General features: G+C 44.0%; 1 protein-coding gene across 1 annotated transcript; it reads left to right on the top strand.

Annotated features, from left to right (window-relative positions):
• The first annotated feature begins 741 nt into the window (after positions 1-741).
• Positions 742-20,509, top strand: LOC149349065 (BTB/POZ domain-containing protein KCTD9-like). The gene is made up of 11 exons (XM_089541141.1): positions 742-985; positions 1,137-1,258; positions 1,359-1,402; positions 1,494-1,581; positions 1,799-1,992; positions 3,388-3,455; positions 6,191-6,289; positions 8,738-8,887; positions 11,263-11,368; positions 17,578-17,711; positions 20,149-20,509. Exons 1-11 carry the CDS (start codon positions 758-760, stop codon positions 20,221-20,223), a joined length of 1,308 nt encoding a protein of 435 aa, XP_089397267.1. The 5' UTR covers positions 742-757; the 3' UTR covers positions 20,224-20,509.
• The last annotated feature ends 3,393 nt before the right edge of the window (positions 20,510-23,902 follow it).

The raw sequence follows: 23,902 nt of genomic DNA, 5'->3' as shown, positions 1-23,902 counted from the left end.
TTTTATTGCGGGGCCCAAGGTAATCTTTTCAGAAATAAGGTTGGAGGGGGCGGCAGTATGGCGCATGCCCCTTGAGTGCACTGCCAAGAGGTTTAGGGGGTTAACTGTGTGCCTGAACAAGAAGTATTGTTATTGTAGCGCAGGGTTAAAAAAAAAAAAAAAGTGGATGCCGAGGGAAATTTATGTATTTGGTGCCGCGGATCATAATGATCCATTGTCCTTGTTTTGTGTGTGATTCGAGCTGCAGCACTATGGAACTATCGTTACGTACACCACTTTCTAGCACCGTTACAGTTCACCGTAGCTTCGGCATATGGCTTGGTCCCGATGGAAATTAAAGCTCATGATTGCTCATTACCAACGGTTCTCCACCACGGTTCTTCCGATCCAGAAGCAGGTAACCATGCTTGTTGCTCACCGGTTGTGATCTAGAGCTAAAGGGGGACGGGAAATATCTCTCACAGCTGTCGCAATTACCGAACGACGAACACATGAACAACGAGGCGGAGCAGACGATGCTGGAACTGCAGTGACGTCGCCTGGTGGCGAGAAAAAGGTGTCACAAAATAACTAAAAAACAAACACAAAATTACTTTTTATTGTTATGATTGTCAAAATTATGTTTTTTTTTATAAATTGTTACTGACCGGAGTTTGATTGATATCTGTCATTTGGACGAACAGTGAACGCTGCGGCAGCTACGGCTCTGCTAGTCTAGCCACCCTAGCTCTGCTCTCTGTAATGCCTAGCACACAACATGGCGCGTGGCTTCAAATCTGCGGATGTCTCGTGCGCGGTGTTCGCCTTGCACTCGTACCCTGTCGTAACGCGTCCAGAGATTTTAACCGCTCATTTCTTGCCCCCGAGTTCAGGCTGCGACACCATGTGGTTCGCAAAGAGGCCACGAACCGAAAGCGCGAATGATAACGCCAATAACGCCGTACGAGTGATTGTGTACCGGAACGGAACGCATTACGAGGGCAAGGTACGGCCGCTCCGCCGCGCTTTCTAGCTTTCTGTCGCGGTTTTTCTAGTCGCTGGCAGTGACGCGTATAACGTAATTACCACGTTGGTACTATGTCTGCTGAGCAGAGCTCTGTGATCATGTTAGCGCGCATGTTTTCTTGTGCGCGAAGGTGTTCCCCGTTCCTCGAACCTTCGACGAGTTGCTTACGGATATCAGTTCTAAATTTTCAATACAAGTAACCAGGCTGTTCACTTCCAAAGGCGGAGAAATCGACAATATAAACCTAATCAGGCAAGTCCGCAGCAGCGTCAGTTCTCATAGGCATGCGTACAGATATCACGTATGTTGTGTTCACTTTGTGAAATCCTGATCGAACTGCGATCTCTTTCAGAGATGACGACGTCCTGTTCGCCTCTTGCGGCGAAAACTTCGCCGGTGAGCTTCGTTTGAGCTTCCGCAGAAACTGAGACGTGTCTGCCGCTGCGGTGAACTTGGAATACATGCTAATTCCTTTCTGTTCGCGTAGATCCACCGGTGCCTGCGATACCCATGGTCCCTGGCAGTATGGATTGGGTCCTGCTTAACGTAGGAGGAAAGCATTTCGCTACGACTAGGTAACTCGTGTTGGGGCGCTGGCCCACTAGATAATCAATTTTGTCTGAGTAAACTGTGGAAATAACAAGGCAGTTGGCAAAAGATTGCATCTCAGAATGCCTGCTACACGTGTTGGCAGCATGCTGCATTATAGTATACTGCAGTTCATTCTGAAGTTTATTTTCTCAGGTGTTGGCTCAAGTCATCTGCTGTATGATGTACATTTTCCATTTTCAGACACACCTTGGTTTCGAAAGAGCCCAGCTCAATGCTGGCAAGTCTCTTCGGCCACTCTGGTGAAACGCAGTGTTTGAGCGCCACGGATGCTCACGGTGCCTACCTGATCGACAGATGTCCGACGCACTTCGAGCCATTGCTCAACTACCTCCGCCATGGCCAACTTGTTCTGGACAGGGGCATTTCACCACGTGGTATGTGTGAGTAATGGCCAGCACAGCAGCTTGGGTTCGTTAGTTTTGCAACTTGAAGTTGTCAAAAGCCAGTGCTCGTTGGCGACCACTTCTCCTGTTCTCATCTTTGCTTTGTGCGCTGTTACTCTCAAGATGAATAGTCGCTGCTAGGCTCATGGTGTGGGGTTGGATCAGGCTGGAAAAATTTCAAGCTCGGATGCAATGTTGCGACGAATTGTGTGCAGAGCACTAAAAAGATGGTAAGCATTGAAATAAAGGGAAGTGGAGAGTTGGACAGAAACCTGTCAGGTCATGGTAAGCCATATAATAGCAAGGAGTAAGACACTGACCGCCTGAAATTTTAGCCTAAAAAATTGGACAGGTGAAAAAACTCTTCGGTCTCTCCGAGCCTTGTTGACACCTCAAAATTTAGGTTCCTCACGTAGTTGATGCCTTACTCCATGGTATTATGGACACACAATATGTGGAAGGTCTGTATGGTTGGGTTGCATGGACAAGTTTGTTCATTCCAGAGTGTAATTTCGCTTGAAAGGATGGCAAGTGAACATTTCTTGAGTCTCTTGATTGTACAGGGAAGAATTAAGTTTGACGATCATTTTTTATGAAGCAGCTAACTTCTTGTAGCCCATGGGTGAAGCTTCTTCTTATTTCTTGTGAATTTTGGTGTCTTAGCTGAGCCTGCCCTCAACGTTGGTTCTTATTTTGAGTGAGGTGTGGAAGATTGCTGCGTCTGCAATTCTCACTCCAGCCATGCTTATGGCTGGGATCATATCATTTAACTTGTGCCCTAAAAGCTGCACACTTAGATGTCATTGTGTGCTTGGTTCAACTGCTGGAACTGCGTTGATTCCAGCATACTTAGAAGCTTTGAAAATTTTATAGTTTATTTATCACCTAGCACCAAATTACAAGAATTAGATGAATGCATCCACATGCATATGAAGAGTTTTTTGTATTATTGTACCGGTACTGCTTCATGCAGATTGAATGAGTGGAATTGTGATCTCAGATTTAAAGAGCGTTGACAAATGGAGTGTATGGGTGGGCTGATTTAGTGCTCCGTTATTACAAAAAACATTTTTCCACATACCTGCCTTGCTGTTGCAGTGAACAAACGCTTACTAGTCAACTGCTGATCAATTATTTGACCCAGCAATGCAACTGATTTTTAGAACATATTTGGGAAGCTTCACTTAGCTCGGCTTGGAGGGTGTGCTTAACAAGAACAAAAAAATAGTGAGGCTATCTTGTGCGAAAAATAAGTTCTGTGGACCTGCTTACTACCTCGCTAATGTTGGACAGATGTGATGTTTCTTAACACTCGTATTTTGGAATGTGATGAAACAACTTATGTGCAGCTTCTTTCATTCATGGTTCGCTGTGTTTCATGTGCAGGTGTCCTTGAAGAAGCCAGATTCTTCAGGTTCGAGTCACTCATTCCAGAACTGGAACGGATTAGTCGGGTAAAGTTTCTACTCCACTCCACATGCAGTTATCAACATTAATCCATAATATCATGGTAACTTTGCAAGGCTGCATGCTTGAGCTTGCTGGTAGCAGGTACTTTCTAAAATCTCAACCGAAATTGGAGGTGATAAGGAAGCAGAGGCACATTTTGTACCGATTCTGAAGCACTTTGTGTTGAAGGGTCACTAAGGATGAGTTTATGTGACATTTATTTACACCGAAAAGCTGGTGCTGAGTCTAAATCATGTTCAGTGTTTTTTGTGCACATTTACATGCACTTTATTTTGTGGAAAAAAAAAAAAAATGGCAGGTTTAATGTGGTTGCTCATATCTGCCATGGCCTGATGTGAACTGTTACATCATCCGACCCGTGATATCATTGTAAAAGACCTGACTAACAGCCTTTTGGTAGCATCCATTATAATAGAAGTCATCTGCTCTGGATTTGTTCAGTCACGCAAACTGAGAGAACTGCATGCGCCAGTTGATAAGCTGGTGAACTCAAGACATTGTTTTCAAGATCACATGTTAGTTATTTTTTACGTAGTTCATGGAGTCCCAATTAAATTGCCAGGAGTTCTTTCTCCTTACTGGAAGAAATATGCTGAGAGAAATGTCTAAATTGTCAAATTTTGTGTTACAGCTTTTTCGATAGTGAACAGCTGTAATAAAAATTTGCTCAGTGACCCTTTAACATAAGCCTCACATTTCTTAAGCTTCATGTTACACTGTATACTAATGTGTACCAGATATTATGGGCAATATGTAGAATGGTGGATTGGTGCATGCATTGCATTCATGCGAGTTAATATGAAGACACAGTATAGGTAGGGTTATTCGTTTTCGGGTTTTACATTTTTTCAAATTCGGGGGGTAAAAATCGGGCGTTATTTTTCGGCTTGATAATAGGGGAGAAATCGGGTTTTTTGTGAAAAACATCCGAAATTCGGGTTTCATCGGGTTAAATTTGCAAACTAATAATTTATTCCATTTGCTCTAACCGGTGGGTAACAATTAGGGCTATATTTTGGGCTGCTTTCAAAAAAGTATTGCAAAATTTGGCGTTTCTTTGGTAATTAATTATTACTCGCAGTGAGAGGCAATGGTCAGTTTTGAGATAAGAAAGATTTTATTCACGAGGGCTGGTCATCGACGTTCTACACGTCCTTATTAACATACATTATCATCTGCATGCGTAACCTCTCGCTTTCCATCCGAGACCTGTCTGGTCTCTGCAGGTACACCTTAGCTGAGAGAACGTTCGCTCAACGTCACAGCTGCCATTAGCTAGGCACAACAATGACAACGCTGCATTTGCTAGCCTGGGGTAATGCACAGTTGCGTCCTTCCAATAGTCCATCACTTCAACACCTCCATTTGTGGGGCTTGCTTCCAGCAAGTACTGGTTAAACTCCTCGCGAAGCGAGCCTACATCGCCCATCACGGAAATAAAGAGAGGTCGGTAGTCATCAAACGACTGACTCAGCAGCCGCTTCTGGAACAGATCGAGTATGGCTCCCAGTTTCCACAATGTCAAATGGTTTTCTTCTTTGTCTGAGACTGGAGGCACAACAATTCCGTGGGCACAATTGTTTCAGAAATCGGGAAAAATCGGGTTTTACCCGATATTTTAGGAACACGTTCGGGCTGCAAAAATCGGGTAAAATCGGGTTTTACCCGAAAACGAACAACCCTAAGTATAGGCCTTTATGTACGCATCCTTTGGCCTGTGCACGGTTTGCTTCTCTGTAGTCTCATGTGTCATGCATCCTGTATTCTGCACATCGCTTTTGTATATGTTGTTTCTTGACACCAGGTGTCCAAATGCCAGCTCTACTTTGGCAGTGAAGTTGTTTGAGGTAGGACTTACACATAGTTTTATCTTTGCTCAGGGCATCAGTTTGCACAGGATGGAAATAAAATGACATTTACACGAGCTTAGTTTCAAATGTCATTTATCGGGCAGCCAGGTGGAAGCATGAACTGTTGGGAAAAAAAACAGATGTTTCTGCTCAGCATGCTGAAAAAGCCATCTTTGTACTTGAGAAAGTGTATTTTTAAAACTTACTGCTGGGCTTTGCTGAAATATCTGGTGTAAGCGTGGAGTTTGATGCTTACTTTCTATTATTATTTTTCATTCTTTTCAATCTGCCTAGTTTATTATCTGTCCCATGCAATTTTTTCCGCTATCAATTCCTTGAGATGATCGGTCACGAAGTAGCCCAGACAAATTCACTTCTAAAATTTATCTGTATTCTAGTCTGTGTATTATTATGTTATTTTTGCTTTTGCTTCACTGATGAATCTTTCAACTTGAACTGTATGGCAATTACAAGCTAGAGCACTAATTCCCTTACTAGGAAAAAAAAGTAAAAGACTAAAGATGATGAAGACAGATGCCGCATAAGGCTGTGGGCCATTGAAGCTTTCAGATGTGTTCTCTCTGTTGGACGAGCCAGTATAATAAAAAACTTAATTAAATGAATGCCTTTTTCGGGATTATTAATAAAAGGTCGTAGTTCTACACTAGACACTGCAGCCACTGGAGTACATGCTTTTTCATCTTTATGAAGTTCACAGTTTTGAAGCTATACTTCGGGGTGCCATCTAAGTTGGTTAGGTTGACTTTTTAAAAGTAGCCTTGAGCATTGCTGCAGAGCACTCGTAAAGCAGGGCACTGAAGGAAGGTAGCTGTCCACTGAAGGAAGCCATGTTGTGTTCTCCTCTGCAGCAGTACGAAGCTGATGCGGGAGACGCCTTTCCGCTCAACCGGAATGACGTGGTCACCATCCTTGGCAGAACGTCCGATCGGTCAGAGCTGAGTTTGCAGGCAAGTGTGACATCACTTAATATTGGCTCCCTAGCTGTGTGCCTCCCTCAAGGCACTGTTTTATAGCCAGGAAAAATGCATATGCTACGGAATGGAGACTACATTTTCAGCCGGAGTGGCTGCAAGTGACATTTGTTTCCTCTTCCAGCTGGAAGTGCTGGGGATTTTAGCTGGAGCTGGCTCGAAATTGAAATTTTCCGGCTGGAAGCCAGGCGTATTCCAGATGGACATTGTTTCCGGTTCCATAAATCATTTGCCTGAAACGATCATTTCTGGAGCAGATTAGAATCTTGAAAATATTATGACTTTCATCGATCTCCTTGGGCGTTCGGGCGTCACAATGTCCCATACTGTGCATGCAATTTTGCAAAGAATAAAAGCCACATGCTTGATTTGTGTCACAAGGCCCTTTATCCATATAAAAATATTAGCTGTTAAGTCGCAATTGAGAAATCCCGATTTTCTGGAAACACGTCCTAGCTGCAGGCATGCATGACACTTAAAGTCAGTGGAACAATACAGACCAGAAGAGAATCAACACTAATGTGATCAATGTATGCCCGCACACATTTATTGGACTCTTGTCCTGAAGCTATAGTCAGATACAACTTGAATGTGCAGTGAAGCTCCACCCATATTCAGGACCGCCACACAAAATCCCTCCACGACAAAAAAGTAGTCTGTCGTTAAAACTTTTCTTGGCACCTAAACAAGAAGCTAATCACAAGAAAAAAAAATTATAAGCTCTAGAGTTTTAATGCCTGGTTTGTTTATTATACTTAAACATTAAAAAATTTATTTCATTTACTACTGTGATTGGCCAGCGGAGTAATACAGTAAGCCATGGACATGGTCCAGTGTTAGCAACTGCTGTTTATTGAAGTTGTATCCTACTATAGTGACATTTGTCCATTGAGCGCAGTTTTATTGTGAAAGCAATACCGTATTTTCCGGTGTATAACACGCACCCTTGTATAAGACACACCTGCCATATATGCAGGCTGTTATTGAAAAAGTTGGCATATAAGACGCACCCGTGTATATAAGACGCACCCCAATTTACCCAGTTAGGCTAGTAAGGCTTAATTAAACATGCTTGTGTGACCATCGTGAAATGCACAGTACCTGTGAAATGCACCGTACCTGTGAGCTCTTAAGCAACGCTAAGTGATCGATAAGGCAACACTCATGCCATACCCGCCCACGTTTTAGCAAAAAAAACAAACAAAAGAACTCTCCTTGTGTCCATAACAACATTTTATTTTCACTTAAAACCTTCGAAGTCTTCATCTTCGGATGCGCTATCAAAAAGTTTGCTCCTTTCTGGAGGCAATGCAGCTGAAACATTCTCTTGGCACAATGCACATACTACGTACGCAGAGCAAACAAAGTTGCAAAGGGAGACTAAAAAAAAATGCCGGCTTGTCTTGGCTTGTCTTGACAATGGCGAAAAGCGCGATTGTCGCCATCTTTTTGGCATTTCACATTACTTTTGCTTGGGGCCTCCGAAACGGCCGTGTGTTTATGATCCCGGAAGTCATCATCCCCGCCGTTTCATGATAAAGTTCACCTAAAAGAGTTGCGCATGGCGGTCCTCGTATTGTAGCCGTGTTACAACCGCGTTATTGGTAGCGATATTTTTCCGGTGAAAAAAGCTTCAACATGAACCTGAGTAATTTCTCAACTCACAAAAAAAGTCGAAAAATTCGCATATAAGACGCACCTTTGTATAGGACGCACCAGCAAGATTTTTGAAAAAAAGCCGCGTCTTATACACTGGAAAATACGGTACTATGCCAGGTCTAACCGCTCGTCACAGGGCCCGTGGACCCCCTTGCTCCTCGAGGAGCTGCCGCCGCGCCTAACAGATGGTGTGACGTCAGCCTCTCCGTTGCTATGGTGACGCATGACGTCAGCTTGTTTATTGTCGCGAAAGCAATGCTACTGGAGCCCAGCTAGGCTCGTCGTGTATGCTCGTGGCGGTGCGGCTACCAAACGACCTTGAGTCGCCGATGCCTAGCAACCCAGGTAGCTACCCGGGTAAGTTGGGACGAGTGTCGTGCCATCTGCACGAGAGGTTGCTGGGGAAGAGCAACATGGGTCGCACAATCCCGATGGGTGGCTGTGACAGGAACAGACACCTGCCAGTGCAGTTACGCATCGCTTGACCGCTGCGCCACTGCACTGGTAGTGGTATATGAGGACTTGCCGCCACCTATGAATCTTAAGTAGGAATTACCAATTCAGTATACGTGGGCATTAGCCCACTAAAGATATCATGCCACACCCCTAAGGCCGAGTCTAAGTGCTCCCTATGATTGAAGAATGAATGCCTGCTTTCGCAGGTCTACTCGGTTTAACTGCGTTAAACCCTTATCAATTTTTTTTAATTTAACCACGACTGCGGTGATGTTGCAAACTGTATGCATGTTGTTGTCCCTGGCACAGGGCGAGGACCTGTCTGGTGCCGACCTTTCAGGCCTTGACCTTCGCCACATCGACTTCCGATGGGCCAAGCTACGCCAGTGCCGTCTCAAGGGGACCGACCTCAGCTACTGCTGCCTCGAGAGCGCCGACCTGACACATGCCAATCTTGAGGTACGCCTTGTCATGTATCTCACAGGTGATGGGTTGTCAAAACCATCGTTGCCAACTATTGCCAAGTCCACTGCATGACAGAGGCCTGTCCCAGTGGCAAACGCTCCTCTTGCCTTGGGCCACCTGAAGGCACACTCTCCCAGCGGTCCGTCTAACCTCAGGCCTCCGCTTCCCTCGACTACCACGTTTCCCCCTTTTCCTCAGCATCCACTCTGCCATTCCAAGAGGCCTCTATAGTCGGATACAACTTAAAGGGACACTGAGGAGAAATTGAAGTTGGCTTGTATCGACAGAACACCAGCTCCTGATTACAAAAACGCCACTCATACTGACAACAAAGCTCTCTTAACGTAACGTAGAAAAGAGCAAGAACCAAAATACAGGTATCGCCGCCACAGGCCAAACTCGCAAGTACAAGCGTGGTGACATCGTAGGACAAAACAGTGTTGCTAGAACCAATGGTTCTAGCAACACTAGGACACGAGAATCACGAATCACTGAGGTGCAACCAATGCATGCGCAAATCTCCCTGACGTCGCCAGATGGTGCCACGTACCCGACAGCTACGCGCGCGCCTGCAGCATCGGGACCAATCAGCGCCTGCTGACGGCGGACCGGCGGTAGGCGGGCTCCCGGTATTCCGCTAACGGTAACAAGGTACACGGTATGCTAAAGGTGTCTATTTGCGAGAACTTCTTTGACCACTTTGAGAGCAGGATCCATCGTAACGCTGGCAAAACGCCGGTGCAAACGTAAACGAAGCGACGGCAGCGACGGCCGCAATAGCCGATAGATGCCTTCAACGTGCAGCCGGCGGTAGCTTTCTTTTCGGCTGCTGCTGGGCCGCACTGCTGGCCGCCAGAAATCACGGAGTCTGCGTTACGTCATCTGAATGTCATGTTTCACGTCACTTAGTTCTGTGTCGTCATAGCAGAATCCCAAGTTTGAATCAGAGCGGCGGGAAAAACTATTTCAACTTCGAATCCAAATTTCTTAGAAATAAATGCATCTTTCGCTGCCGGCCAAGTGGCAACAAAGCCATGAAATGCCGAACTATCGGATTTTGCTATGAACAAAATATTAATAGAGCTCTCCTTGGTGTCCCTTTAAGTTGTATCCGACTAAGGTGTCTTTCTTTGCATTGTGTGCTGTAGTACCGCAGATGGTCAAAGTTAATCTGGAGCCCTTCTTTATGTCTTTCCTCATAGTGCATATGCCACTTCGGAACAATGAAACTCTCATTAAAAAAGACCAGTGAATGTGTCTAAAAATAGAATTCAAAACCATGCAGAACCAATTGAATTGTACTATTCGGGTTGCTTTTGTAAACAGGATGGGCACCACATTTTGCAAACCCTGATTTTGTGCACAAGTTTTAGTTCTCTCGCCATGAACCATTAACTCTCTCAGGCTTCACTCATTAAGATGAAGTCTGGTCCAGAGGAAAGAATATGCTGCGACTTTTGTACGCTTCTTGTGCTCAGTGTGGTGTGAAGGGGGGATGAGGGGATCGAAGGCAACTTTTCTATTTTTCGACTTGGAGTGATGAAATTTGGCAGACTGGCTTAAAACAGCATCAAACAATCAGAAATAAAGTTTCACAATGACAGCTTCAGTAGGTTCCCTTTTATCATTGTTTATATGTTGTCCCCATGTTGCTTGCTTGTGGAAAGCCTAGCATGACAAAAGAACAGGCTACAGGTCTGTAAATGCCTTTAATATTTACTAAGAAGCATGGTGTAAATCAAGACTCTCTTAATTTGCTTTTTTTTTTAAATTTCTCTGCTGTTTTTTAAAAGGGTACAGTATGCACATTTTCTTTGTGTTTAGACTGTATCATGCTCTAATTACCATGTAATAAAAACTTGTGAATCTAAATGGTAAATCTGAGACTGTCTTGACGCAGACCACATTTCAGTGATCACAACAAAACAAACGGGGTAAAAATCCATGCACCCGTTGCTGTGCTACACTTTCCATGATCAAGGCATTAAGCTCAAAACAAACTTTCGAGAAAACAGGCCTGAAAGTTCTAAGCTAGCACTCATTGTCTATGTGTAGATGCCGACAAATATATTTATTTGGAACGCTTAAAGCTTATTTTTGGGTGAAATATTTCGGTACAACATAGAAACAGTGTTGGAGACGCCAAAAAGTGCACTTTTCAAAAATCGACTTTTTTCGCGATTTTTGCGATCTGATCCCCACATCCTCCCTTAAAAGACGAGTTCTTAGTCAGCTCTCATGTTGTCCACTTCATTCATCTGTTCTTCTTTGTCTTTCTTGTCACGTGTATGCTGTGCGTAAGCCGTTCTCTCAAGAATTGGATTTTTAGGAGCTTGCCTTTTCTGCATCATTGTTGGTGTCGTTGACAGGATGCACATCTGGTCGGGGCGAAGATGATGCACGCCAACCTGGAGAATGCCTACCTGCGCTCGACCACAATGGGAGACCTCAACGGGGACAGTGCCGACCTTAGCGGTATACCATTTTGTTCACCTCGTTCCTGCTTCCTTTAGGACTGCTCACCATATGGCACAGTCAGCACCAGATAATCCAAATTCATAGGGGATCGAACATTTTTTTAGAAAAATGCAGAGTTCGAATTAAGGGGGGACCCTGGTCTAGATTCTAGATATGTCATTTAATTTCGTGTAAAACAATTCCTTGAGCACTTGTGCAATTTTTATGCAAGTAATTTGGGAAAAGTTTTGCAAAAATTTGCAGTAGGAAACTTGCTGATATGCATGCCATTGGGTTCTCTTGACACCAAGGAATACAATAAGGGTAAAATTATCATCCTGGCTATCTTAGAACTTGAGTTATAGAGTTTTGAAGTTGTCGCTTCAGAAATGAGAAGAAAAATGTGTATTGCTGTTTCTGAAGTGGCAGCTTCAGTACCCTATAACTCAAGTTCTATGAGAGCCAGGTTGATAATTTTACCCTTGTTGCATTCCTTGGTGTCAAGAGAACCCAATGGCATGCATTTCGGCGAGTTTCCTGCAGCAAATTTTCTTCAAAACTTTTCCCAAAATACTTGCACAAAAATTGCACAAGTGCTCAAGGAATTGTTTTACACGAAATTAAATGACATATCTAAAATCAGCACACAAAAATACATGTGGCCTGAAATTTTCATCACTATATCTAGATTAATAAAATTTTCTTTTCAAGACCAGGGTCCCCCCTAAAGGTGTGCCTTTTTTGACGCACACCGAATTCAAACACAATCGGTTCGAATGAAGCGAACTTCAATTCCACTGTACATGAGAGGGCTATCTTGCTGTGTCGACGACACCATCGTCGCGAACATTGATGATTTGAGGTTGCCTGCTTCCAACTTTGTGCCTCTAGCTTTATGCTTTGCTGACAGTTGCTTTTGAGTGATAGGTAGGAACCGCGATTCTCTGACAAGAGAAATTGTAGAAGCACACATGATAGCAAGGCTCCTGGAAGACTGTATAAGCGCACCATCTGTATTGCTGTCAGAAACAGAAAAACACTACCTCGAATGCAAATGTTGACACACGTGTGCTTTATTTTGAATTCTTTGATTTTTTGAATTTTGTGTTTCCGCTGCATGACTTGTGTCCATTACTTTCCATTCTTGGCCGCCTGTTAGGTACTTATTCCGGCTGGCAGCTAATAAAAATTTCAATTGTGAGTCAGCGCTGTATTGTGTCTCTGCCTGTGTCCTTCTTCTTGTCCTGTTCGTTGTGCTGTAGACATGGAAGATTTTGTTTTTTTTAGTTTCAGCTTGAAAGTAAGCTTAGACAGCAAGTCATTGTTAATGTTTCCTCAGACTTTGTGATAAGTATGTCAGTGTACTTACAAATAAATGACAGACAAGGTGGTGTTTTTTTTTTTTTCGTATCCGCAAATGTGTGCAAACTCTGTGTGTGTCTTCGCCCATGAAAGGAAAAAATTATTTTGAACTTGACGCTTCTCCTGCCATTTTTTTCCCCTCAGTATTTTTTTTTTTAAAGTCCTAATCAGGGTAGACCAACAAACCCGATGTAGCTTCACCATAAAAAGTGGTGTTTCCAAGAGGGCACGCATAAGATAAGGATTGATGTTGCAAGGTACATACATTTTCCCCCTGAAAAGAATGAATTACTAATTTGAATCTAGTGCTGGTTTTCTCTTTTATAGTGTCCACCCTTGTCTTTTGACTCTCTGGAAAAAACTGGCAGTGATTCCATACATGTTCACTGTCTCGCATAATCTGGAGTGAAATGCGAAGTGGGTGTCAATGAGTAATTACTCTCTTATTAAAAATCTACTCCTCCTTGGGGGATTCCTCTAAACATTTGACCAAGTGGATTGAGGAATCAGTTATTTTTTCATTGACAGGCAATGCAAATTAAACAGGTATGAATGTCACATGCTTAAGGGGGGACACTGGTCTTGAAAAGAAAATTTTATTAATTTAGTCATACCTATGAAATTTTCAGGGCACATGTATTTTTGTGCGCTGATTCTAGATATCTCATTTAATTTCATGTCAAACAATTCCTTGAGAACTTATGCACTTTTTATGCAAGTATTTTGCGGAGAGTTTTGAAGAAAATTTGCTGCAGGAAACTCGCTGAAATGCATGCCATTGGGTTCTCTGGACACCAAGGAATACAATAAGGGTAAAATCGTTATCCTGGCTCTCATAGAACTCGACTAATAGGGTACTGAAGCTGCCACTTCAGGAACAGGAATACACACTTTCCTTCTCATTTCTGAAGTGAAAACTTCAAAACTCTATAACTTAAGTTATATGATAGACAGAAAGACAATTTCACCCTTATTGTATTCCTTGGTGTCAAGAGAACCCAATGGCATACATTTCAGCGAGTTTCCCGCAGCAAATTTTCTTCAAAACTCTCCGCAAAATACTAGCATAAAAAGTGCATAAGTGCTCAAGGAATTGTTTTACATGAAATTAAATGACACATTTAGAATCAGCACACAAAAATACATATTCCCTGAAAATTTCGTAGCTGTGACTTCATTAATAATTTTTTTTTTCAAGACCAGTGTCCCCCCTTAATGAACGTGAAAAGAAGCATCAGATTCTGTATGTTCAATGCAAAGGAGGTGTTGTATACCAGACTCCACTCTTTTACGGACAGCAGTAGGCCAAACTGGTCATTGCTCTAACGATTGCCTTCGTGAGCATAATTGCAGGAACGTACAAGATGGACAGCGTGTAATAATTTCAGCACATGTAAAGGATGTAGACCGCTGCTCAATATGGGTTTTTCTAGTCGGGAAGTGCAAAGATAGGAGCACGCGAGAAATTATTGAAGCGGAAACGATAGCTGGACTAGGAAGTGCTTGCGTGAGCACCCCATCCGTCAGTCTTCCAAAAAAAAGAACTTGTTTACCTTCGTTTCTGCTAATGAGTAAGCGGCTACTTTTGACTGAAAAGAAACAAACATTCGTACGCTAGAAAAGCCCGAGATATGAAATAAAAATGAAGGATTCACCACCCATGACGGTTTTCACAAGCAGACTGATGATGTCAAGACCACTTGCTTTCGTTGCCAATCTCTGAGGCATCAATTGATTAATCCAGCTCGAAGGGATGACGACACGAAAGCGCTCACAAAACAAGATGGCGTGCTATCCTGTGGTGTGTGTTCTGTTTCGTGTCCTCATTACTTCGTGCAGGATTAATTTGCTATTGGCAGCAATAAACCAACTAGCCCGCTTCATAATCCTGAATCTCTGAGGCCAGGTCACAATGACATTCACTTCCAAAAGGGATCTCAGAGTCCTTTTGGTATTGACATCAAGAATTGAAATGGAGTGTCTGGAAAATTTCTGAATTCAATTTTCTTGGTTATAGATGTCTCTTGTGCTGCTGTTGGCCAAACATCCACATATCCACAAAGAGCCAATGATTTTTACCAAGAAATGAGACTGGATGGAATTTTCCTCAGTGCCCATTTTAGAGGATTGTGCAATGGCATGCTAGTCTCATGTGATGCTCTGCATGTACTCTTCATGATGCTCTACGTTTTCAACTTGTATGTTTCAACACCTATAAAATAGAACAAAGAAGATGCATTACAAACATATCTGACTTAGCCCCGATCCAGTTATTTCAGTGCACATACCCACGCCATCGCAAACCACACTGTGTAGTACCATAGCCTCCTTTATACTCTCTGTGCCTGTCAACGCGCCGCGCAAACCATGGAGCGGCGCCGTCGGGTAAAGTTGCGCGGCGCTGCCGCTCCCGCCTCTGAGGGCGCCACTGACGTAGGTGTCGAGGCGCACTGGTGCGAATGCCGGCGTGAGCATGGGAGCACTGTTATTCCCTCGCGGGATAACTGCTACTAAGCATGAATCGCACATATTCGTTATATTTACTTGTGAGGCCGACATCCTCTATGGATAACAAGTGATCACGTTAGTTGTTAGCCAGTAACACCAACGATATGTTACTGTAATTTCAAGATATGTGGGCATGGCTCGAAAAACTGCATGACTGCTCCGCTAGCGTCAATGGTAATAGAACAGTTACAATGGTAGTCTACGCTGTGCTAAAACAAAATTTAAGAAGAAAGGCACCACCATTTATTTACGCATTTCACAACAGCAGTTGTGCTACAAGAGTAACTACTTTTACAGTTCATGACTTATCGTGAAAGTGGCTTCTGCCGAAACAGCGGCTTATACAAATCATTCTTGTCTGTTATCGAAGAGGCGTAGTTCACCAGCAGTGATCTGATGAATCTAGTTGCCACAAGTAGAGAAAAATGTTCACGGTGACTGCTGTCACTGACAGGGCACTTCAGCAACCTTGATTTACAGATGGCTGTAACAGCTGAATCGGTCAGGTTTGTCAATGGATTTTGAAGTCGTTGGTTTTCTTTTAAGCTTGTCTCCACAAACAGCCGCAGCCTAAGACAGAGTAATTCGTCAGATGGGTAAGGCAGCCCACCACGGTCCTGTTCTTGGTTGAACTTCTCGAATGGGTATAGTAGATGGCTTGGTTGTGAGTAAACAGCACTGCTCACATTCCATATGTTCACTTATCACACGAGCGATGTAGCCACCTACATAGAACGTGGTCGACAGCTGCGATGTAGGTAGAGAAGCAGGGACATGCTGCACGTCTAAGCGTCCCAAGACTTCCAAAGCAGCCTCTGGAAGCTCATCGACATAGCCCTGCAGTCCTAAGTCCAGTGCTGTGGTGAATCTCATGATATAGTAGTACGTTGCTGTGTTCAGATGTCGCGGCAATTCCCGTCTTCAAGACTTTTCCTAGTCCTGAGTACCGGCCGCACGTCAAGTTGGTCGTTGCATCCCAGTGACCGCCTCAGGGTTCCAAATAGCGCTTCAATTGGGTCACTGCTGAATTTCCGCGTTAGTACAAAACAGAACTTCTCCTCAGCTACCAGATAGCGAATGCAGCAAGCAGTCGAGTAAGTTGTGAGCAGAAGGGCCTCGTACGTTTCAGCTGTGAAAAAGGCACGAGGATAAGTTGCATCTTTCTTTAGTTGGTCGATATATAGCGGAAATGTAACTTCCAGCCATCCCAGCCTAGAATCATTTTTTGTCGTCAAAGTGCCCGGCATCAGGGAAATTTTGCTCGATATGTTGGCACTTGTTGCTGGTGTCGTGTAGTAGTTGTTGGTTCCGCATAGGCAAATGATGTATGGCAGCTCTGTCCTGCGTGCTCTTTCAGAAACTCCAGAGCAGATGATAACGTCTGGAGAAAAACTTGGACAGCTCGTTAGACGTTCATTTTTTCAATATTGTTCGGAAAAACATGTTTTCTGGTTAGACTCCTCACAGGTTTTACAATCCTATCTTTTTTTACATCTCGTAGTTTCTTCAAGTGAGATGACGAAACCTCTTCTTTCTTTCCAAGGTCGCGTGCAAGGAACTGAGAGCGGATGTTTTTCAAGACGTGGCAATAATCAAAGCTTAAAAAAAGCGCTGCAAAACTGTTCAAGACGTGGCAATAATCAAAGCTTAAAAAAAGCACTCTAATACTGCAAACACTGCAAAACAGCCCACATAACAACGACAGATCAACAGCACGTGGCTATCCGGGCTGCTGTCAACACAGCGCACCCGGCGCTTGCCTCGCGAGGATGCCCCAACGTCGCTGTCGCCATCTCTCGGCAGCCAGCGGCGTAACTTCTCAAGGGAGGAGGAGCGGCGACGACGGCCGCGGAGCGCGGAGTTGACAGGCACAGAAAGTATAAAGGAGGCCATGGTAGTACCTGTAGTGAGAACAAACTATGGACGCCAAATGATAACATTCCAACTTCCCCCACTCCTGAATAGATTAATTGCTGCAAACATTGACATAGGAAACATTACCTTCTCTGACCACCTCGACTGCTTTATTTCTGAAGCCACATTTTCTTAGTATTCATACTTTAAACTCTTATTCATGTTGTTATAATCTTTGTAACAGCGCTTTTATTGTTGCTTTCGTTGTTATTGCCTCAACCCGTATTGATTTCCTACACACGCTGGTGATTGTGTATTTGTCTGTTGTCTTTTTTTTTTTCTCTCAGAAGTGCCGTCGCATGCCACTGCCCACTTGCTGTACGGGGGGTGGGAACCTTGTCAAGTGATAACCGCTTTTGTTCCCATCCCCTGCAGCACTGTATGGTGGTGGAAATAAATCATTATTATATATGCCTATATATCTGTTATATTGGCTGACACAGGGGCAAACCTGAAGGGTGCCGACCTCACGGGAAGCCACATGGTCAAGGTGAACCTCAAGGATGCGGTGCTGAGGAATGCTACCCTGCAGAATTGCGAACTTCGGCTTGCCATCCTCGCTTGTGCCGACCTCGAGGTGGGTACCAGAGTCCCCGCCATGTAGGCTGATTTTCACAAATTCGCACTCATTGCATTAGTATACTTTTAATATTATTTTTTGTTTTGTGTGTTTTAGCTTAAAGGTGCACTGAAGAGGAATCTGAACTGGTCTTTTTGCCGCGGGAACTCAATCTACACATTCTCAGCATTCTTAGAAACTGCGATTTATTGCCCTGTGTGGCTGATTTTACTAATTAAATCAAAATAACATCCGGCTACCGCTTTTTTTTTTTTAATTCCCCGCAGACAGTGGGGGGAGTCGACCAATGCATGGAGTGCCCTTCAGGCAGTCGCGTGGCGACTTTGCTCTCGCTTTTATTTTGTTTCTTTTATGTTTCTGTGAATAAACAGTTCTAACCAGAGACTACATAGATGCAAATTAGGCCCAACGGAAATAAAAATATGGGTGAACTCTTTTTTTTTGCCGATCACTACGTATCACTCCCCCGATGGCAGAGCGGCAAGCCGCCACAGGACTGGGTGAAAGGTTGGTCGACTCCTCCCACCGTTTGTGGGGAATTAAAAAATAAAGGCAGGATCCCGACATTCATTGGATTTAAATTAGAGAAATCGGCCGCTCACGGCAATAATTCGAAGTTTTCTAGAATGCTCGGAACGTGTAGATCGAGCTCCGGCGATAAAAATGTGAGTTCAGAATTCTCTTCAGTGCAGCTTTAAAATGTATGTGTCTAAGTGAAGACATACCCTAAATGTCTATCTTTATTAGCTCAATTTTTCGTGCTTTTGTCTTGTGCTGAAATTTCATCTTAATTCATGCGCACTAAATTCTGCAGGCTTGCTGCAATAAGGTGGCCGCGATAACTGCTGGCAGGCACATTGCATGCACCTGTCGTTATTACCCGCTAGGTGTCTATGGCATCACCTTATGTCATTACTTGTCACATGTTGATGACAAATGATAAGCAGGCACAGCAAGTAAAGTTTTGACTGTATCTTTTGAAAGGATTTATAGTACTTGCACTAATGAAGCACAGCTGCTTGAATGTCTAAACTCCTTTTGTGCGATCGTGGGCACTGTTCGCAGGAAAAATTGTAGACCGAGTACAGTTTGAAAAAAATCACAAACATATGTCCTCATGAAACTTCAGCCTCTTACAGTAATTGCAAGTATAATTTGATACTTAACGTTGTGAGATATGGAAAGAAAAATGATAGGTGTAACGTTAAGAGATTGGAAGTGGGCGGAGTGGGTGAGAGAACAAACGGAGGTTAATGACATCCTAGTCGAAATCAAGAGGAAGAAGTGGGCTTGGGCAGGTCATGTAATGCGCAGGCAAGATAACCGCTGGTCCTTAAGGGTGACGAAGTGGATTTCAAGGGAAGGCAAACGTAGCAGGGGACGGCAGAAAGATAGGTAGGCGGGTGAAAGTAAGAAGTTTGCGGGGGTACGGGGGCCGCAACTGACAAAGGACAGGGTCAATTGGAGAGACATGGGAGAGGCCTTTTTCCTGAAGTGGGCGTAGTCAGGCTGATGATGATGATGAATTTGATTTGCCTCTAAAATTAATGATCTGAAGATGGGCAGTAGCTGCAAAGAAAAGGTGTGCCTGTCTCTCGACATCTTTTCATTAGAAAACCTTTCTGGCACCAGGCTCAGATCCAGGGGGTTGCACAAGGCTTAATGGGGCAGTGTGAGGTCACACCAACTGACAACTTGAAGCAACAATGATGGCAGTCAAGCTTGTTTATAGATGAAATTCTGAAAAAGTGGAATTGAAATCATAGGATAATACAGTTTAGCCTTTTGTGACAAGGTACCTTAAGGTAAATAATGGTTTAATGGTTTATGTGGGTTTGACGTCCCAAAGCGACTCAGGCTATGAGGGACGTCGTAGTGAACGGCTCCACAAATTTCGGCCACCTGAGGTTGTTTAACAATGCAGGCGATAAGAAAAAAAAAGAGAGTCATTCTTTGGAAAGCCCCTCAAAGAAACCAGTGTGCTAGAACTTTAAAACTCTTTTTGGCAAAGCAAAATTTCTCTTGCATTGCATCGAGCAGAGCACATTGCACTCGGATCAGAAACTAAACTACTAGCACTGCCTATTTCATGCCATTTCACTCTAACTGAAATTTTGGGAAACATTTTCACATATTGGAACACATGCAAAGGTAAGCATGACACTCTTAAAAGTCATTCATGCAGGCAGATTTCTGGCTGACATAGAATCATTTGCAGAAAACTGAATTTAATGTAGGAGTAGTAACAGGGATTTTGTCACATATAATGAGGTAATAACAGCGAACTTTTCAATAAACATCACTGTAAGGAAGTCCAGCTGTACTATCCTTGTTATTAATCAATGCCACCTTGAAAGGCTTCCCTCAACACACTGCAGTGATGTCTGTTTGTGTCCGGGCTAACGTCTCACATAAATTGTGACTGAACTTCCAGAAGTGCAACCTGTCTGGGAGCGACCTACACGAAGCGGACCTCCTCGATGCCAATTTGAAGGACGTTGTCACGTGACCAACCTGATGACTGCCGTGCCGCCTTCACTAGGCGGGAGAACGAAGTGATCGGCGATGCTTGTCCCTGCTAAATTGCATTTGATTGTTTCATTGACTTCCTGAAGTCGCAAATAGTTTATATTGAATTTCAACGGCACATATTACGGGGCCATCACCATCCCATGTGCTGAACAAATTAATAATAAATTCATCTGATGTATGCGTTATGGAAATCAGAAAAAGTCTTGTTGCTGGTTTAGGTTTAGGTTTGGTTTATGGGGTTTAACGTCCCAAAGCGACTAAGGCTATGAGAGACGCTGTAGTGGAGGGCTCCGGAAATTTCGACCACCTGGGGTTCTTTAACGCGCACTGACATCACACACTACACGGGCCTCTAGAATTTCTCCTCCAAAGAAATTCAACCGCCGCGGCCGGAATCGAACCCGCGTCTTTCGGGTCAGCAGCCGAGCGCCATAACCACTGAGCCACCGCGGCGGAAAAAGTCTTGTTGCACGAGAGTGCCGATGCCCACCCGCTTCTTATTTCAGAAGCCTGTCTTCACCTGCAACCTATTTGATTTCTAGATGTTGGAGTTGAAATTGTAATCTATTTTACATGTTTTCAACAAAAATGTGCATTATATCATATGAAAAATGAGGTTCCATGGTCAGTGACTACACTGTGACCTGCTGTTGTGTGTAAACAAAAGATTTCATAAATCTGCAATAACAGTGAAATGCATGTATACAACGTTGAAAAAAAAAGCACGGAATGGAAAAGCTCACGAATAGGTCACATTTTTGTACATAGGTCAGTGATACGAGAGGAACGATATTTTATAAATGCGAAGTGGAGGGCAAAGCTGGAATTTGGGCAAGTTGGATAGCGTTCATGATGTAACAATAGCGCAAAAGGAGCATGAGAGACGGAAAGACAACGACGCAGACAAGCGCTAACAAGGGCTTCCCAGGAGGGGGCTGCTTGTTTTATGTTTTACATTTTTTGAAAGTGACGTATAAATTGCGTGTTTCATCGATAAACCCCAGTAAAGAGTTAGCGCTTGTCTGCGTCGTTTTCTTTCCATCCCTCGTGTTCCTTTTGCGCTATTGTTACATCATGAAAGTGGAGGGCCTGAAGTTAAAATTCCCGACAGGGAATCTGTTGGTTCCAGCATTGCTGGTTCTATTGCCGCCGCGGTGGCTCAGTGGTTATGGTGCTCGGCTGCTGACCCAAAAGACGCGGGTTCGATCCCGGCCGCGGCGGCTGGAATTTCTTTGGAGGAGAAATTCTAGAGGCCCGTGTACTGTGCGATGTCAGTGCACGTTAAGGAACCCCAGGTAGTCGAAATTTCCGGAGCCCTCCACTACGGCGTCTCTCATAGCCTTAGTTGCTTTGGGACGTTAAACCCCATAAACCAACCAGCATTGCTGGTTCTAACACTGCGGGGTTATTAGCAGGATCCCGACATAGGTGGGGCCAGAAGGTGTTGGACCAGCACCTCATCAAGGTTTTGTGCTGTGCTGGTCCTGTGGGGGATCAATTGTCTGCCTACATGAATTTTGTTGCCATTTCAAAGAGGTGTCCTTGACCATTGAGCAAATGCTTATGTTGTTGTCCCCGACTCTGCCACTGTCTTAGATTTGCCTTTAGCAATGCTCTGCCTATGTGAATCCGTTGCTACAATTGACCTTGCGGCAAAAGCATTCTTGTTTTGTTGCTGCCTGCTTGTGCATTTTTCACAAGTTTGTAAGTTATTTCTTTTTGCAAAGTCTGCTGATATTTGTTTTTGGAATGAAGATGATGATTCAGCACCGCCACCAACGACGATGAAGTGCTAGCCGCCCGTCGAAGGCTCGTGCTGAAGAACTGCCGCTTGTGTGCCGGTCTCTCACCTCGCTAATTCCTAGACTACTTGCGCCAGGGTCTTCGTCGCCAGCCCTTGAACGTGCCAATAAACCGCTCTACAGTTTCCATTATTTGGAGTTTGTGTGTATGTCGCAATGTTATACACTGTTGATCGGCATTTACAAAATAAATTTGCATCAAACACTCTCATTTAATACTGGTCCACTGTTTTGTCTGCTGTATATGTATGTGCAGCAGGTTCTGTGCTGCTTAATAAACCATTGGCAGAAATGTGTAAACTGTCGACCATTCATTTAAAAATAAAAAGTTTTGGCTCCACTGCAAGAGTCATGTTTGCAATAAACCACTTGGCATTACGATTCTAGTTCTTTCACCCCGGAGATATAGGCATGTCCACGAAGGTTGACAACATGAAAGTGGCTTCGAGGTTCCATCGCAAAAAGTCATAAAACTGCAGTGATGGAAACAGTGGTAGGTGAGGTCTGCTAAGCTTAACATTTCCCAACCCCATATGCTTGTTCTAAATTTAGAACAATTATATACAGCCGTCCGTGTGTATTTTCCAGCTCGGCGCCAATTTGCTGTCTGATGTGGGACTTGCATAACCAAATGAAAACCATTATATTCGTACCTGGAGCTACCAGTCCCAACTCAACACTACTTTGACAAACACATCCATGAAAACCAGTAAGCTTCCAGCTGGGAGAAGATTTAGCTGAAAATGTGTTAGTTGAACATGGTAGACGATGGAAGAAGTTCTTCAATTTGAATGGCAAAAAGTTCTCAGCTTGAACCATCACATCCCCGATCAGAAAACAAAAGGCTCCCACTTGGGCCAGAATGTTCCTGCTGGAACCAGTTGGCCCATAATAATACCAGTACGTATTGCTACTGGGAACTATTTGGCCCAGTATGTGGCCCTACTAGTTTCAGCAGGAGCCTGTCTGCCCAGCAGAAAACCAGCATCGTTCCTGCTGGTAGCAGTTGGCCCAGTAGAAAACCACCAAGGTTCCTGCTGGGACCATCTGGAACCAACAGATTCCCAATTGGAAGTTTTCACCTGAGCATGCATCACCTGGGCCGGGGCACCTGGTGTGGTGGCTTGTGTCAGCCCCCCTGCACCACCTTCTGAGCCTCCCACAATCATCTTTTAAGAAAGCTATTTAAATGTCAACTCGTGTGGCAAACACGTCATATAAAAGGCATGCATACACACAAGCCATGGTGTCTCAGGCTGTTGTTAAGGCCTCAGGACTGAATCCTGGCCACGGTGGCCACATTTCAATGGAGGCAAAATGTGAAAATGCCAGTGTGCTGTGCAATGTCAGGGCGCATTAAAAAACTCTAGGTGATATAAATTAACCCGGAGCCCTCCACTATGTCGTCCCCTCATAGCGTACAATGTTGCTTCCAGAGGTTCAACCCCAAAACTTGCAATTTACAAGCCATAGAAGGCTCTGACACAAGCCCTGTGTGATCCACTGATGAGCCTGCAAAAGATATGTCAGGTTTGTATAAAAAGCAGAGAGCAGATGTCTTCTATATATGCTACAGCTACATTCATGGAATAAGATGTGCAAACGTGCCCAACAGTGTGTAGTATATGAAAAATGTGCTAAAAAAAATTGAATAGCCACTAACACATGCATGACCTTTTCTTGACGGACACTAGCTTCTTGACGGACAACCAGCCTGTTTGTTTCAAGTGTAATGCTCTTCGCAGTGCAGTACACGTACTGATCGTTTTTGGAAATGTTTCTTGCAATCTAGTTTTCTAGCTCTATGGTTCTCTACATTTTTTGTTTACTGCTGCTGTGACCCTGTTTATGTCG

This window comes from Amblyomma mixtum, chromosome 4 (genome assembly GCF_055824585.1).
Source record: "Amblyomma mixtum isolate Tamu chromosome 4, ASM5582458v1, whole genome shotgun sequence".
In the NCBI taxonomy this organism is placed as follows: Eukaryota; Metazoa; Arthropoda; class Arachnida; order Ixodida; family Ixodidae; genus Amblyomma; species Amblyomma mixtum.
The sequence above is the reverse complement of the archived record's forward strand: the minus strand, read 5'-3'. Positions and strand labels throughout refer to the sequence as shown.